The 12,842-nt window shown below is 47.9% G+C and overlaps 1 protein-coding gene across 1 annotated transcript in view; it reads left to right on the top strand.

The window, feature by feature from the left end:
- LOC133530217 (titin-like) overlaps positions 1-12,096 on the top strand; it is a 31,888-nt gene extending 19,792 nt beyond the window's left edge. Inside the window, exons 5-10 of the mRNA XM_061868084.1 lie at positions 2,016-2,244; positions 2,594-2,842; positions 3,995-4,223; positions 4,930-6,736; positions 9,558-11,102; positions 11,992-12,096. Coding sequence (XP_061724068.1) covers positions 2,016-2,244; positions 2,594-2,842; positions 3,995-4,223; positions 4,930-6,736; positions 9,558-11,102; positions 11,992-12,059 — 4,127 coding nt within the window. The 3' untranslated portion in view covers positions 12,060-12,096. The remainder of the gene's footprint in view (positions 1-2,015; positions 2,245-2,593; positions 2,843-3,994; positions 4,224-4,929; positions 6,737-9,557; positions 11,103-11,991) is intronic.
- Positions 12,097-12,842: the final 746 nt, after the last annotated feature.

The following is a 12,842-nucleotide window of genomic DNA, read 5'->3' as shown; positions in this document are numbered from 1 at the left end:
TGTATAGTGTATACTTCAAATGAAAAAAACTGATGCGACTGAGAACAAAATAAGGTTTTTAGAATAAGTATAATAGAAAGCTACTTTTAATTTAGTTCAGTTCAGTTTTTTTTTACTATTTTTTTCTGTAGGAGTGATAGGCAGCCGCTTCCTAGCGCATTCCGTGGCAGCTTTTTACGGACTCGTTTTTCATATTTGCCTGCATCAGCCCGTCACCTGCTGGAATTGTTAATGTTATTTTGGTTGTTTCATTCTTCTCTTTTAAAACACTTTTGATTTGAGCCCAATAATAGTTGAAAGAACGGCACTGCAGGACGTTTGGAGCTCTTACTCTATTCTATGACAACTACCAAATGCGATTTTTGTACGAAGGAAATTGTATGATTTTCGACTTGGCCTAGAATTAAGTAACACACATTTTCTGTAACTTTAGTTATCCTAACCTTCGTACGAAGAACTGGGGGCCTACCGCGAAAACCGAAATTCGCAAATTGCGGGGATCTTTCTTTTTTACTCTCACTAGGACCAAATTAGAGTGACAAAGAAAAATGCCCGGAATTGACGAACTTCGATTTTCGCGGTAGGCTCCCTGAACTGACTTTCATCGTAGTTCGTTGTACTTTAGCCGCATATGTACCCCAGTCTTTACGATAACTATGACAGCTATGCCTCGTTTTCCCAAATTCGATTAGCAATATTTGTGATGGACCCAGGGTTACTTGTTCCTAGAGATACGTCGCTTCGAGGCCTCTGTTCAAGAGACAACATACTAAATTTGTTATTTATTATGAATTGCACGAAACTTCGATGTAATTTTAAGTGTTTCGAAATCAGGCATGTAGGATGTTTCAAATTTTCTTGCTTTTTGGAAAGTACCCATTTTCAGTGATCTCTTCTACCGGTGTAAAGGCGAACAGCGTAAAACCAGAATTATTTATATTGGAATATATAATATGTAGATATCAGGTTTCATAGAGACATTTGAATCTCACGGGAAGTAGAATCCATTGCCATATTTCAGAAAATTCATGCATGAAACTAATAGCATTTGTCTTGGCAAGTTTTATTTCGTGGGCGGCTAGACTGGCTAGAGGTTACACATTCCATCTTTTAGCTAATGTGATCGGTGCTTTTGACATTATGATAAGGTCTTTGCTATTTTAAACTGAGGATTCAACAGTATTTATAACACTGATAATTTATCTTTCGTAATAAAAATAAGAAGAAGCGCTGGTGGTCTAGCGGTAAGAGCGTGCGACTTGCAATTCGGCGGTCGCGGGTTCAAACCCCGGCTCGCCAATGAGTTTTTCGGAAGTTATGTACGAAATATCATTTGATATTTACCATTCGAGGAAACCGGACTAATCCCAGTAAGGCCTAGTTTACCCTCTTGAGTTGAAAGGTCAGATTGCAGTCGCTTTCGTAAAAATTAGAGCCAACGACAATTCTCGGGATTAGTTGCCAAGCGGACACTAGGCCACGACCCGTGGCAAATGCGCCGGGACAATGCGAGGAAGAAGAAGAATAAAAATAAGAAATATTTTTTTTTGCCAACAGGTCAGCTGTATAGATTCACATTCTAAAAATTATTAAGTATATTAAATAGATTTTGCAACTGTGATTATCAGATTTTTATATTGCGCGCTTTTTAAACTTCAGAGCACCATTTTTTGTGTAGGTATAATATCGGGAATAACATGCGCGTTGCCGACCCTAACACTCCGCACCCTCGTTGAGTTCTGTACCCTTACTCACCGGCAGGAACACAACACTATGAGTCTATGAGTAGGGTCTAGTGTTATTTGGCTGCTGTTTTCTGTAAGGTGGAGGTACTTCCCCAGTTGGGCTCTGCTCTAGATCTGGAATGACATCCGATGTGCTGTGCTCTACCACAGAAACTCCTCATAAAAGTTTCAGGGTGCACCCATATTGTTGACATTTTTTTACAGACTTGGGCACCGAAAAGGCTTGAATATATGTATGATATATCTGTTAATAAATTCCCTCTTCCACAGGTATCCCCGGCCCCGCGACCGTCCGCCCGCCGGCGGAGTTCCCCCGCCCCTCCACGTCGTTCGCGGGCCCGCCGCCGCCCTACCCCGCCAAGCCGACACCCCCCAACGTGGCCATGTCGTCGCCGCTGCTGGTGAACCTGCTGCAGAACGACGCCGCCGCGCCCGCGCCCAGACCCAAGCTGCCCAAGCCGCATACGGCCAAGCTGGACAGCCAGGACGGACAGGTAAGGTTTTTTTTTATATTTTGGAGAGACATTATGGAAATTTTCGTTGGTTACCGACGACAGCGAACCTACTTAAATTATTTGACGTGAATGTGACGTGCTGAGATCCAAGCTATCCAAGCCGACCAAGGTGAGATTGTTTTTATGGAAGCTTTTAGACACAGGATCTTATGATGGACATAGGAGGTGGCTAGAGGAATTCTGTGATGAAACAACGCAACGCCTGTCTTTGTAGTCAAAGGAATTTGAACCTCGTAAACAGCAAATCACATTGCATATTTAAACCTTTGAATGCCTATGATGTGCACGGTTCAGATGTGTCAGCTTCATGATATAGAAACGTCCGTATTCCAGATGGAAACTAGCCGTGGGTCGCGCGCCGTTTGAATACCGCGCGCCGCGGCCACCCTTACCTCGGCCGCCGGCCTCGCCTGCGCCGACGCCGCCGCCGGCGCTGGGGCCGACGCCGCCGCCGCCGCCGCCGACGACGCCGACGCCGATGCCGGGGCCGGCGGCCTCCCCGCGGCCCGCGCCGCGCCCGCCGCCGCCGCGCCGCGCGCTGCCGCCGCAGAGGCCGCAGTTGCCGCAGCAGCCGGTCTACAGGTTAGTATCATTGTTATAACCAGAGATCGACGTTATATCAAGTTGTAATTAAAATATGCATACGCCGTCTAGTTACCAATTCAAGTGGGGTACTCAAGAACTTAAGTGGTACAGTCACCATCAGATATATCGGAGCGGCCAAGGTGTTCAAAAATATTTGAACAAGCACTTTAACGCCTTGACCTTGACAATAGAGGCGTGTTCAGATATATATGATGGCGATTGTACATTCCAAAACTTTTTTACAGTGAACATGTAAATTGTTTTATGCAGGAAAATGTAAAAAATACCATTCCATCCTTATCTCCTACGTTTACGAAAGAAAAATTATGAAATTTTTACATAATATTACAAGGTTTTATTTAACTTGCCCTCTTAGTATGTATGGGACAAATCTTGCAAGTAAAATTTGACCCGGTTTCTGATGAAGCTGGAAATTTGCATACATATGTAAGTCGGGTGACAATGCAATATTATGGTACCATCAAGCTGATCTGATGATGGAGACAGGATAGGTAGCCATAGGAGCTCTGTGATAAAACAACGCAACCTAATTAATTGTGTTTGGGGTTTTTAGAATTCTCGGGTCTCGATGAGTATTAAGTTGCCCATGGAAAAAAAAGTACAGTCAGCGATAAAAGCTTGTACCAAAAATGAAATTTTTGCAAAAAACTTATTAATGTCATTATAACTAATATTACAGGTAAATTGTAATGTTGTTCCAATTATCAAAATATATTTACAATTTTAGTTTGCAATGCAACCACCTTTTATTTAAAAAAACATGACAACTATATACCGCAGTTTTGTGGGGCGGGATGAGAAGATTCCAGGTTCGAATCCTGGGCCGGGAAGTAGCACAGCATGTAAACAATACGAGTACCGCGTAAATACTGACATTTACTCAGAAAAGCGTTACCTATTTATACTTACTCTATTTAGAAACATGCACAAAATATAACTCCTCACAGTTATATACAAGTACTATAATATTTTTCACATAGTTTGGGTTCTGTGACAGCTGTCATCTCAATACAATTTATAACCTTAAAATGCCTAACATTAAAAAAAAATGCTAAATTGTATTGAGATGACAGCTGTCACAAAACCCAAGCTATGTGAAAAATATTATAAGTTGTAATGTTTCCACAGAGCGGCGCTGCCGGCCGGGGTCGGCGCCGGCGCGGGCGCCGCCGCGGGCCCGCCGCGCGCGCGCTTCCCCGCGCCCTCCGGGGGCTACGCGGCGGAGTTCGCGCCGCCGCCGCCCTACAAGCAGTACCCGCGCCCGCGCCTGCAGCCCGGCGTCACGCACGAGGACCTGCAGGCGCTGCTGCCGCCCTCCACCACCTCCATGGACCAGAAGACGCAGTCCAGCTTCCAGGTGAGGGGGACCTTCACACCGACAACCTATAGGGACCGTGCGCGTTGGAGGGTCTGCCATCTCGTGGCCTGAATCGGAACCATACACATGCACATGTCACGTGTTTTCTTGTGCATAGTAGGTTCTGCCATCTTGTGGGCTACATCGGAACAAAAAACATCACTATTACGCCTCGCGCCAAAAATCTGACGGCTCATGTGATGCCTCCTACAGTTCATGCACGCTCCCTATATACCCCGATACCACAACATCTGCACGCCTAGCAGAGATGACAATCGCACCTCGACAAACTACTCAGGATGATCCGTCATATGTAGTCATATGACTATTTCCATGTATTATTTAAGTATTGTTTGGTGTTTTTTATCAACTATTGTCATCTTGGTTGAACTTTCTGATATAAACGAATGGTGAATTTTTTGGGCATGTCTTGCTCGGCGTCACGCGTTCTTTTCGGCTTCCTCAGCTGAAAAATGTCCATATATTAATAAAGGACCGCCCAAGCTTCATAGTTATGGCGGTCCTTCACTTCTGTATTGTATATTTCATAACAATACAATTCACATCTTTTTATGTTCCTAGCAAACATTGGATGCGTAAGGCCTCTATAGACATCATAACATATTTGAATAAAACACCGAGACTTAAAGAAATGAAGTTTCTTCATATACTGTGTATATGTATATATCCTGTGTTAATTCCGCAGGAATTCCAACGTTACCAGCAGCAGTACAACGCGCGGCAGCGCGCCGCCTCCGCCAGCGCGAGGGCCTCCGGCACCACGGCCGACTGGAACGAGCCCTACCGGGACTCCCTCGCGCTGGCGCTGCCCGACCTGCCCGACATCGACCTCGACCAGCTGCAGCCCACGCTCGACGTGCTCGACGACTCCGCGCTCGCCTCCATCTCCGACAACCTCCTGTACACCGAGTCGCGCGAGCAGCCGACGCCCGACGCTATACTGCAAGAGATCGCCGGCCCTTTCAACGGGCCGTACGAGTCGCCCGCGCCGAGCGTCAACTCCCCGAGCCTCCCGAGCGCCCCCGGCACGCCTAGTGCCCCCAGTACACCCAGCGCCCCGCCGCCGCCAGTGCCTTCTAAAGACGACATGCCCCCTCCCCCCGCGCCGCCCTCGCCCGCGCCCTTCCGCTCCCCGCCGCCGCCCCCGCCCGCGCCCGTGCGGGCCCCGCCCCGCCCCCAGCCGCCCGTCGCCACCGCCACCGTCGGCTCCCAGGCCACCGCCCGGGAGATCGAGGAGCAGAGCAAGCAGTACCTGATCAAGACGCTCATGCGCGACGACACAGACATCCCGCCGCCGAAGGAGGACAAGAAGCCGGAGGAGCTTACTGTGGCGCAGTGCAAGCGCGAGGGCGGCGAGCCGGAGATGTTCGGCATCGCCAAGACCACCACCACCGAGGACGACTCGCGCTCGGACCCGCTAAAGTTCAGGAAAAAGGACCCCCTCGCGCAGAAGGGCGGGAAGCCGCGAACGACTGGCGCTAAGGAGAAACCCGCCACGTTGAAGGACAAAATCGTGCGCGACGTTAAGCCGGCTAAGCCCGCCCCGCCGCGGCCGACCACGGCGCCCGAAGCACCTCGCTCGCCGGGAGAAAAGGAATCCATAAAGCTAAGGCTTAAACTGGATAAGAACGAGCCCGTGGTCCAGCCCGTCTACAAGGCGGACGTCAGCTTCACGAACCCTCGGCCCGGCGAGCCCGAGTTGCGTGTCCCTCCCCTCCACATTTCCCTGCGGGGCAGGAACTCCGCCGTCATCAAAAACTCCAAAAAGGAGAAAAAGAAATTCGCTCCGGGGGACCTCCACAAGAAACTGAAGATCAGAAAAAACTCGGAGTCCGACGACAAGCATCGCCGGGAGGACGAGACGCCCTCGAAGCCGGTCGAGCCCACCGAGAACTCGAAGGACGAGTATCTCCACGTGAAGAGCTTAAAGCTCAACAACCACTACGAGGGCGACTCGATAAAGACCGAGATCCCCGGAGACAACAACGTCGTTTATCGCATGAAAACGATATCCAAAAACGCCCACATAGTCACAAAGGACTACAAGCATCTCAACAACAAAGTCCAAAGCTTAGACAGTCTAAAGAAAAAGAAGTCCAAACTGCTCACCGACAGCGGGAAATCCATGGAGAAGGACCGCGACAAAGAGTGGAAGAACGACATGCTAGACAAAGAGGGGAAGTACGCCCAGAACGAGGGCTACAGAGAGACGCCGAACAACCACGAGGCTAAGAAGAAGTTACCTGACAAGGACGCGAAATGTGATAGTAAAACGGACAGTAAAGAGGAACCGAACAGTGAGAGTGTTAGTGGTGCTAGTGAGTTGGAGAGTAGGTTGCTCAAGTGTCATAAGGAACGGACGCTCAGTGCGGACGAGAGTGCGGACAAGTGCAGCGATGACAATAAGCTCAAACGGACTGTGGACGGCGTCGTGTCGCCCAACGGGCTCATCACGGAGAAGAAGAGGAAGATTAGCCATAGTTCCTGTCCAGGTGTGTATATCTGCTTATGAATATTGTAAAGGTGGGATACCTTTACAGCCTTCTTTGCTTAGCAGACATTAGACAGATATTGATGGAGAAATAATCAAAATAGATATTAAAGTTAGTTGATGTATGACTGTCCCTTGCAAGTGGTGGGATTACAGTTGGTCAAGCAAATAAGGGTAGTAGGGTAACTGACATTTACAATATTAGCGTAATGTTTATGCGAGCTGTACACACTTGTTGAGACACCCCGAGACAGGCCGAGAACAAGTATGTACATACTCCCTTCTCGTCTCTCTTCCTCGTCTCGTCTCGCAATCATTGATCAAATGGATCAGAGTGTTGCCGAGACTCGACGATTGTGTACAGCCGGCGCTATAAGCACAGGGTTGGTTCTCCATTAACAAATGTGCAATCTTAGGGGCAACACACTGAAAAACAACAAGCTTTACCCTGTTACCTTTAATCTTTAGCCTGTTAGGGTCAATTTTACACAAATCAGGGTCAAATTTCAAGAGTACAAATTTGTATTTTATGTTTTTTTTTCACTAACTCTGTTAAGCAATTATCATAGACACCAAAAGATGTATGAAAGCAGCCAAGGTGGTGAAAGACATTTTGCATGAATCATGCACTAACATCTTGGCTCCTTTTATGTATAGTACACATATATGCAAGTTTTGCAGCAGTGAAGGTCGTAAATATGTATTCACGTTTTTCATATCGATATTATGTTCAAAATGTATACATATTTATGATGTTCACTCGACATAAGCTAAGAACAACAAAGGATCATTCAATAAATATGGCTCTTGCATACTGCACATGTAAAACATGCACATGCGTGGGTTATATTCACCACATGACGAAGTGGGAGCCATGTGCAAGTAACCTGCGCGATCTGCATAACTGGACCAAGTAACTTGCGCATGCTGCTTACACAATACCCCGCGCCAGTTACATGCATGATGTGCAAGCATACACAAGTAACTGGTGCAAGTAACTTGCGCATGTTGCTTAGAGATGAAAATATACCTTGTAATAAGAAATTGGACAGGTGGAATACCATCCTTACGCAAGTACCTCGAGCCAGTTACATGCATGATGTGCAAGCACATGCCAGTAACTGGTGAAAGTATGTTGGGAATGTGCAAGCTACATGCACCGTGTGCAAGAACTATTTGTTACGTTACATCATAGTGAGGGACCAGGGGGGTTACCAAGTACATCTTCGATCGTTCGCTTCATTTTCTATTATTTTAATATGCAAGAATGATGGAGGCAAATCGACGAATGAACTATCGAAGATGTACTAATAACTTTGCAACTGGGTGTTAATAAAGTGACACCATTATAGCTATATTTCTTGTATTTATTATCCTAATTAAATATACATATGGTATAGCTAAAACTAGATGATATATTTATTTGTAGTGCCTATGACATAACTATGTAACTTGTTGGAGTCCTTTTGGATTAAAATGAAATCACAAATACTATTATGGTGTCTCTTTATTTTGCATGGAGTATACCATGACCAATGCTCAATTACCTAAGACAACGTACTATATAAATAGGAGGTATAGTATAAGTACTTACATGCACAATGTACACCCAGCTGCAAAAGTAGTTGCTGTACTTTTAAATGACATTTCTAATTTAAAAAATGAGTGTGATAAAGAAGTGAAACTTCTTGAAAATATGGTTGCCTTCTTTATACCTTCCTGTTCTCTAATGTTAAACAAAATGCTTCAATTCTCATTACCAAAATGAAATGGCCGCGCGGTGCGATTCAGTTTATGTATTTGTTGGCGGCGGATCGTAAGATCAGGCAGATCGTAATGTTCCTGTGTAATATTTTGACGGTAGTCTCATTAAACCAATATCGTCATCTGAAGCAACCTAACGTATACGTACATATCGATCGTACTCCAGAACTCTCAAACTGTCCAGAAATTAGCGGAGCTCCTTCGAGGGTACGAGAAAATATTTGACGTTTCACAATATGTCTAGGAATTAAACTATCTGCCTGATCCTACGATCGGCTGCCGACGGGTAGTCCAGGGCCGCGCTTGCATTCGCCTCGAGTGACGAATCTACACAGACAGAGCCGTTTTCCGAGGCAATTTGTTGAGGCTGTTTGTTTTGTCTGGACACGCCTATTAAAGTACGCATTCCCACCGACCGGCTGAAATATATTATGTACGGCAGACGCGATGGAGTCCATCCGGAGCTGATCGCGTCCACGAGGAGCTGACCGGCTCGCGGCTGTATAAATGTGAAATGCGCTCCGATGCTGCCCGGTCGGTGAAATTCGTACATAACTTGTGATTAAGAATACTTTTTAAGAAGCTCCAATTTAAAATAACCGTCTTAACTAGACTTTCTGAATCACTTATAGTAATACAATAACAAAAAAAAAAACAGATATAACACATGGTTTGTGTAAAACTGGTGGATTAACTATCTCTTGTAGTTATTCTATTCTGATATACAGTAGTGCTGAAACAACAGTAGCACAATTTGTTAAAAGAAATCTACCTACCGAACACATCTTACTAATATACCCAGTATTTGTCAAGGACTTAAGGGTGCCTTTCGGCCAGAGACGTGCTATCCTATGTTTTCATACATTCGAAACATAGCTGGAGCTGCGTTTTAGCTCTGGACGAAACGCACCCTAAAGATCAGATGCATTAAAAATTGGTTTTAAGGAGTGATTTAAGAGTTACAATCAAGAGAAAGTTAATCCACCAAAAAACGAATAATTTGGACTATAAATCTCATCAGGATTAACAAGTCCTTCAAGTGCCGGTATGATTTGCAGAGCCGGTGGGGTCCACCAACGTGGGCACCGTGCGCGTGTCGCCGCCGCGCGCCGCCGCCTCGCCGCCGCGCCGCCGCGAGCGCCCCAAGGACAAGTCCTACTGCAAGCTCGTCGCCGAGCGCGCCCGCCAGGCCACCGCCGCGCAGGACCGCCCCGACCGCCCCGACCGCGGCGACCGCGTCGACGACAAGTTCGTCGCGCGCTCGCCGGGCCAAGCTCAGGGCGAGGACTCGGGCATAGAATCCATGGATGCCTTGTCCGAGAAATCCCCCAACCAGGCCAGCCAGAGCCCGCCCGGCCCGCAGCGGAAGGAACGCCTCGATATGCCGCGCTCCACCTCCCCTACCTCCGTACATCGCATCATCGGCGTCCCTCCGCCGGCGTCGGACGAGCTCCTGGAGAGGTTAGCGTTAACTGCACCCCCGAGGTACGAGCCGCCGCCCGATCTAGATGACTTGGGCGATATAGAGGCGGAGCTGGCGAAAATGCACGGCGACCACGACCAATCTTCACCAAAAGTTAATGGCGATGACGCGCCGCGCAGACCCCCAGATCCACCCCGACCTCCGACTCCGATCCGCCGCGACCCTGATCCCGAACCGCAGCCGGAGGAAAGCGTGAAAGAGGAGCCTAAAAAGGAGAAAGCAGATGATTTCGATCCGCTCCCGAGCAGGGTTAGCCCGCCGTTATATACGTATTCAAACCAAGAGAAAGGCGCGACGGAGGAAGTGAAAGAGGAAAAACCTGTAGCGGAAAACGGCGAGGCGTCGGAAGAACACAAGGAACCGGACCCCAAACTGGAGAGGTTGCCGATGAAGGCCGACTTCCCCGATAAAAGTCTACTGGAGCAACTTCTCATAGAGATCCCTACTCCGGATTACGTGGCGAAAAGGCCCGAGTCGCCGTCCCCGTCGGCGCTGGAACGGGTGGCCAGGAGTAGCGTCCGGACGAGGTCCAGCAGCAAGATGAACAGCCCCGCCGACGGGCCCAAAACGCCGCGGCTCAGCCCCGGTATACCCAAACTGGAAACTAGGTCCGACTCCCCCGCGCTCCAGAATCCCCCACGCAATTGCCTTAGGAGCGGCTCAGTGGATAAAACGAGCCCGAAAACCGTGAACGCTGTCGCAACGGTGCCGGTCAAACCGGCGCCAGGAGCGAAACGGAAGCGGAGAGAGTCCGAAAGCTCCTGCGCGAGCACGATCAGCTGCGAAGAAGGCCTATCCCCAGCCGGAAGACCTAAAAAGAAGCCCCGCCGCATCGATGGCGTGAAACAGCAAACGCCCGGCGCTGAAGGCCAAAAGGAGGGCCGAAAAAAGGACTCTGACAGCGACAGCGACGAGCCTTTAATCTGCAAAGTGCGAGGGAAGACACCAGCAAAAGTCGTCAAAGTGGTGAAGGCGGTGAAGGGGCCGGTGGAGGCGGTGAAGGCGGAGGGGAAGGGCGCGGGCGCGGAGGGGGTGAACACGCGGCGCTCGGGCCGCCAGGCGCCCGGCGCGCCGCCGCTGCCGCCCGACGCGCCCGCTAGGAGGAAAACCAGGAGTGCCGGTGAGTACCTTCACCATCCTTTAGGTTCAACATCAGCTTTCTAGCGTTCTTGCCGACTTTTTTGCATTCACGACAGGCTTATTTTAGACGACTAGATAATTTGGTCGTTTCTATTTGACAGGTGTGTTAGTGTTAGGTTCCCTGTTATCGCACTATGACAAAATAATGTCAGACGCGGCTTTCAGTATCAAGAGTTGTCAAAAATCTAAAAGGGACGTATCTTGTCGTTTCGTTATATAGCCGCAACCATCATGTTCTTATTGAAGAGAAATACCATGAGGAAACTGAACAATTCAAATCCCTTCTCGGTTGGATAATCAGATGATAGCTTACGTATGATATGACTACGTTTATGGATATTGATCTCATATAGTAGACGCCGTACGCTGTTAAAGAGTGTCAAATTGTATGGGAAAGACAACATTTATTCCTAAAAATTTGGGGTAGTATTCGGCATCTACTTAGGTTTCTTTAACCCATGGCTCGGAAACGGGCTAAATTTCCAAACCGTTATCTTGGCGCAAAACCTTTTAATTTTAGTTTCGTTCGTAAAATCGTTATTTTTAAACCGGTTTCTGTTCTCCTACATTTCCATAAAGTTCTTGTCAGATTCATCGGTTTAGAACAATAAAAACCTATTTCTTCCTATGTTTACGTGGCACGCTACCAGGCCGGCCGGCCGTCTTGTCACTCGTCGAATAAACCGGTTTGGTTACAACGGAGTTCTTAACACGTTCGCGTTTTTATGAAAGTTCGGAGTAAACCGGTACTTACCATTTAAAACCGGTTCCGAGCTTTGCTTTAACCTAGGCGTCTCGTATTCTGAAACTATTCTTTTACGGTCGATAAACCCCATACGCATACCCATAACGTGAATATGTTTGTACAGTGGAGGCCGGTCCGCTGGCGGCGGCGGGCGGCGTGCGCCGGCGCCGCGCGTCGCGCGACGGCAAGTGACGGCGGCGCCGCGCGGAGCCCCGCCCCGCGCCGCACGTCGCGCCCGCGCCCGTCCTGCTCTACCCGGGCGACTGACTCGCTCGCACCGGAGGCCGCCATGCCGCGACGGAGACCGCTGTGCCCTTACCGTGAGACCTTATACTGATGTGTTGGTGCCGGCGGCTTACGCAGACGCGAGTGACAACCGTGTTGAACTCGTGGTTGGGGTACTATAGATATCGCAGCGAGAGTAACCTCAAATGTTAATGGTTAATTCAACGTTATTTTCACAATTCTTTAGGGTCATCATCATCACACCGATTTGGACGCCGAATGCAAAGTAATCGGTGGCCAGGCAAGCATTTGTATACAACAAACTATCCAATGTAATTGAGAAATTTTATGTAAACGAGCACATTTGGTCAAAGTTGATGCGCATAGTTAAAACGTTCGACATTTATTGAATAATCAATACGTTCAGTAATTTTGCAATAGCAGTGTGTAACTCTCGTTACGATGCCTATATAGAGTGTTTGAATTTAGTTCTTATAACGGAAACGCTGTATATTTAGTTCCCGCCCGCTAGCGGGCGTTTTAGCTGTCAGATGTAAAGCCTCCGGTGTATTTGTGAGTTTAGTCTTTTGGTTTTAAACTGAACCTCCTTTGATTCCCCAAAATTGTTTAGAATCATTGAATGTGCAATGGATTCTAGTAAATTTCTTTTTCATATTAACCTACTTGTTAGGAGGTATTCGGCGTGCGGTTTCAAATATGTGGTTAAAGGAACAGATCAGTTTAACACCG

The sequence above is a fragment of the Cydia pomonella genome, chromosome 22, assembly GCF_033807575.1.
Source record: "Cydia pomonella isolate Wapato2018A chromosome 22, ilCydPomo1, whole genome shotgun sequence".
Classification (NCBI taxonomy): Eukaryota; Metazoa; Arthropoda; class Insecta; order Lepidoptera; family Tortricidae; genus Cydia; species Cydia pomonella.
This window is presented reverse-complemented; position numbering and strand designations above follow the sequence as displayed.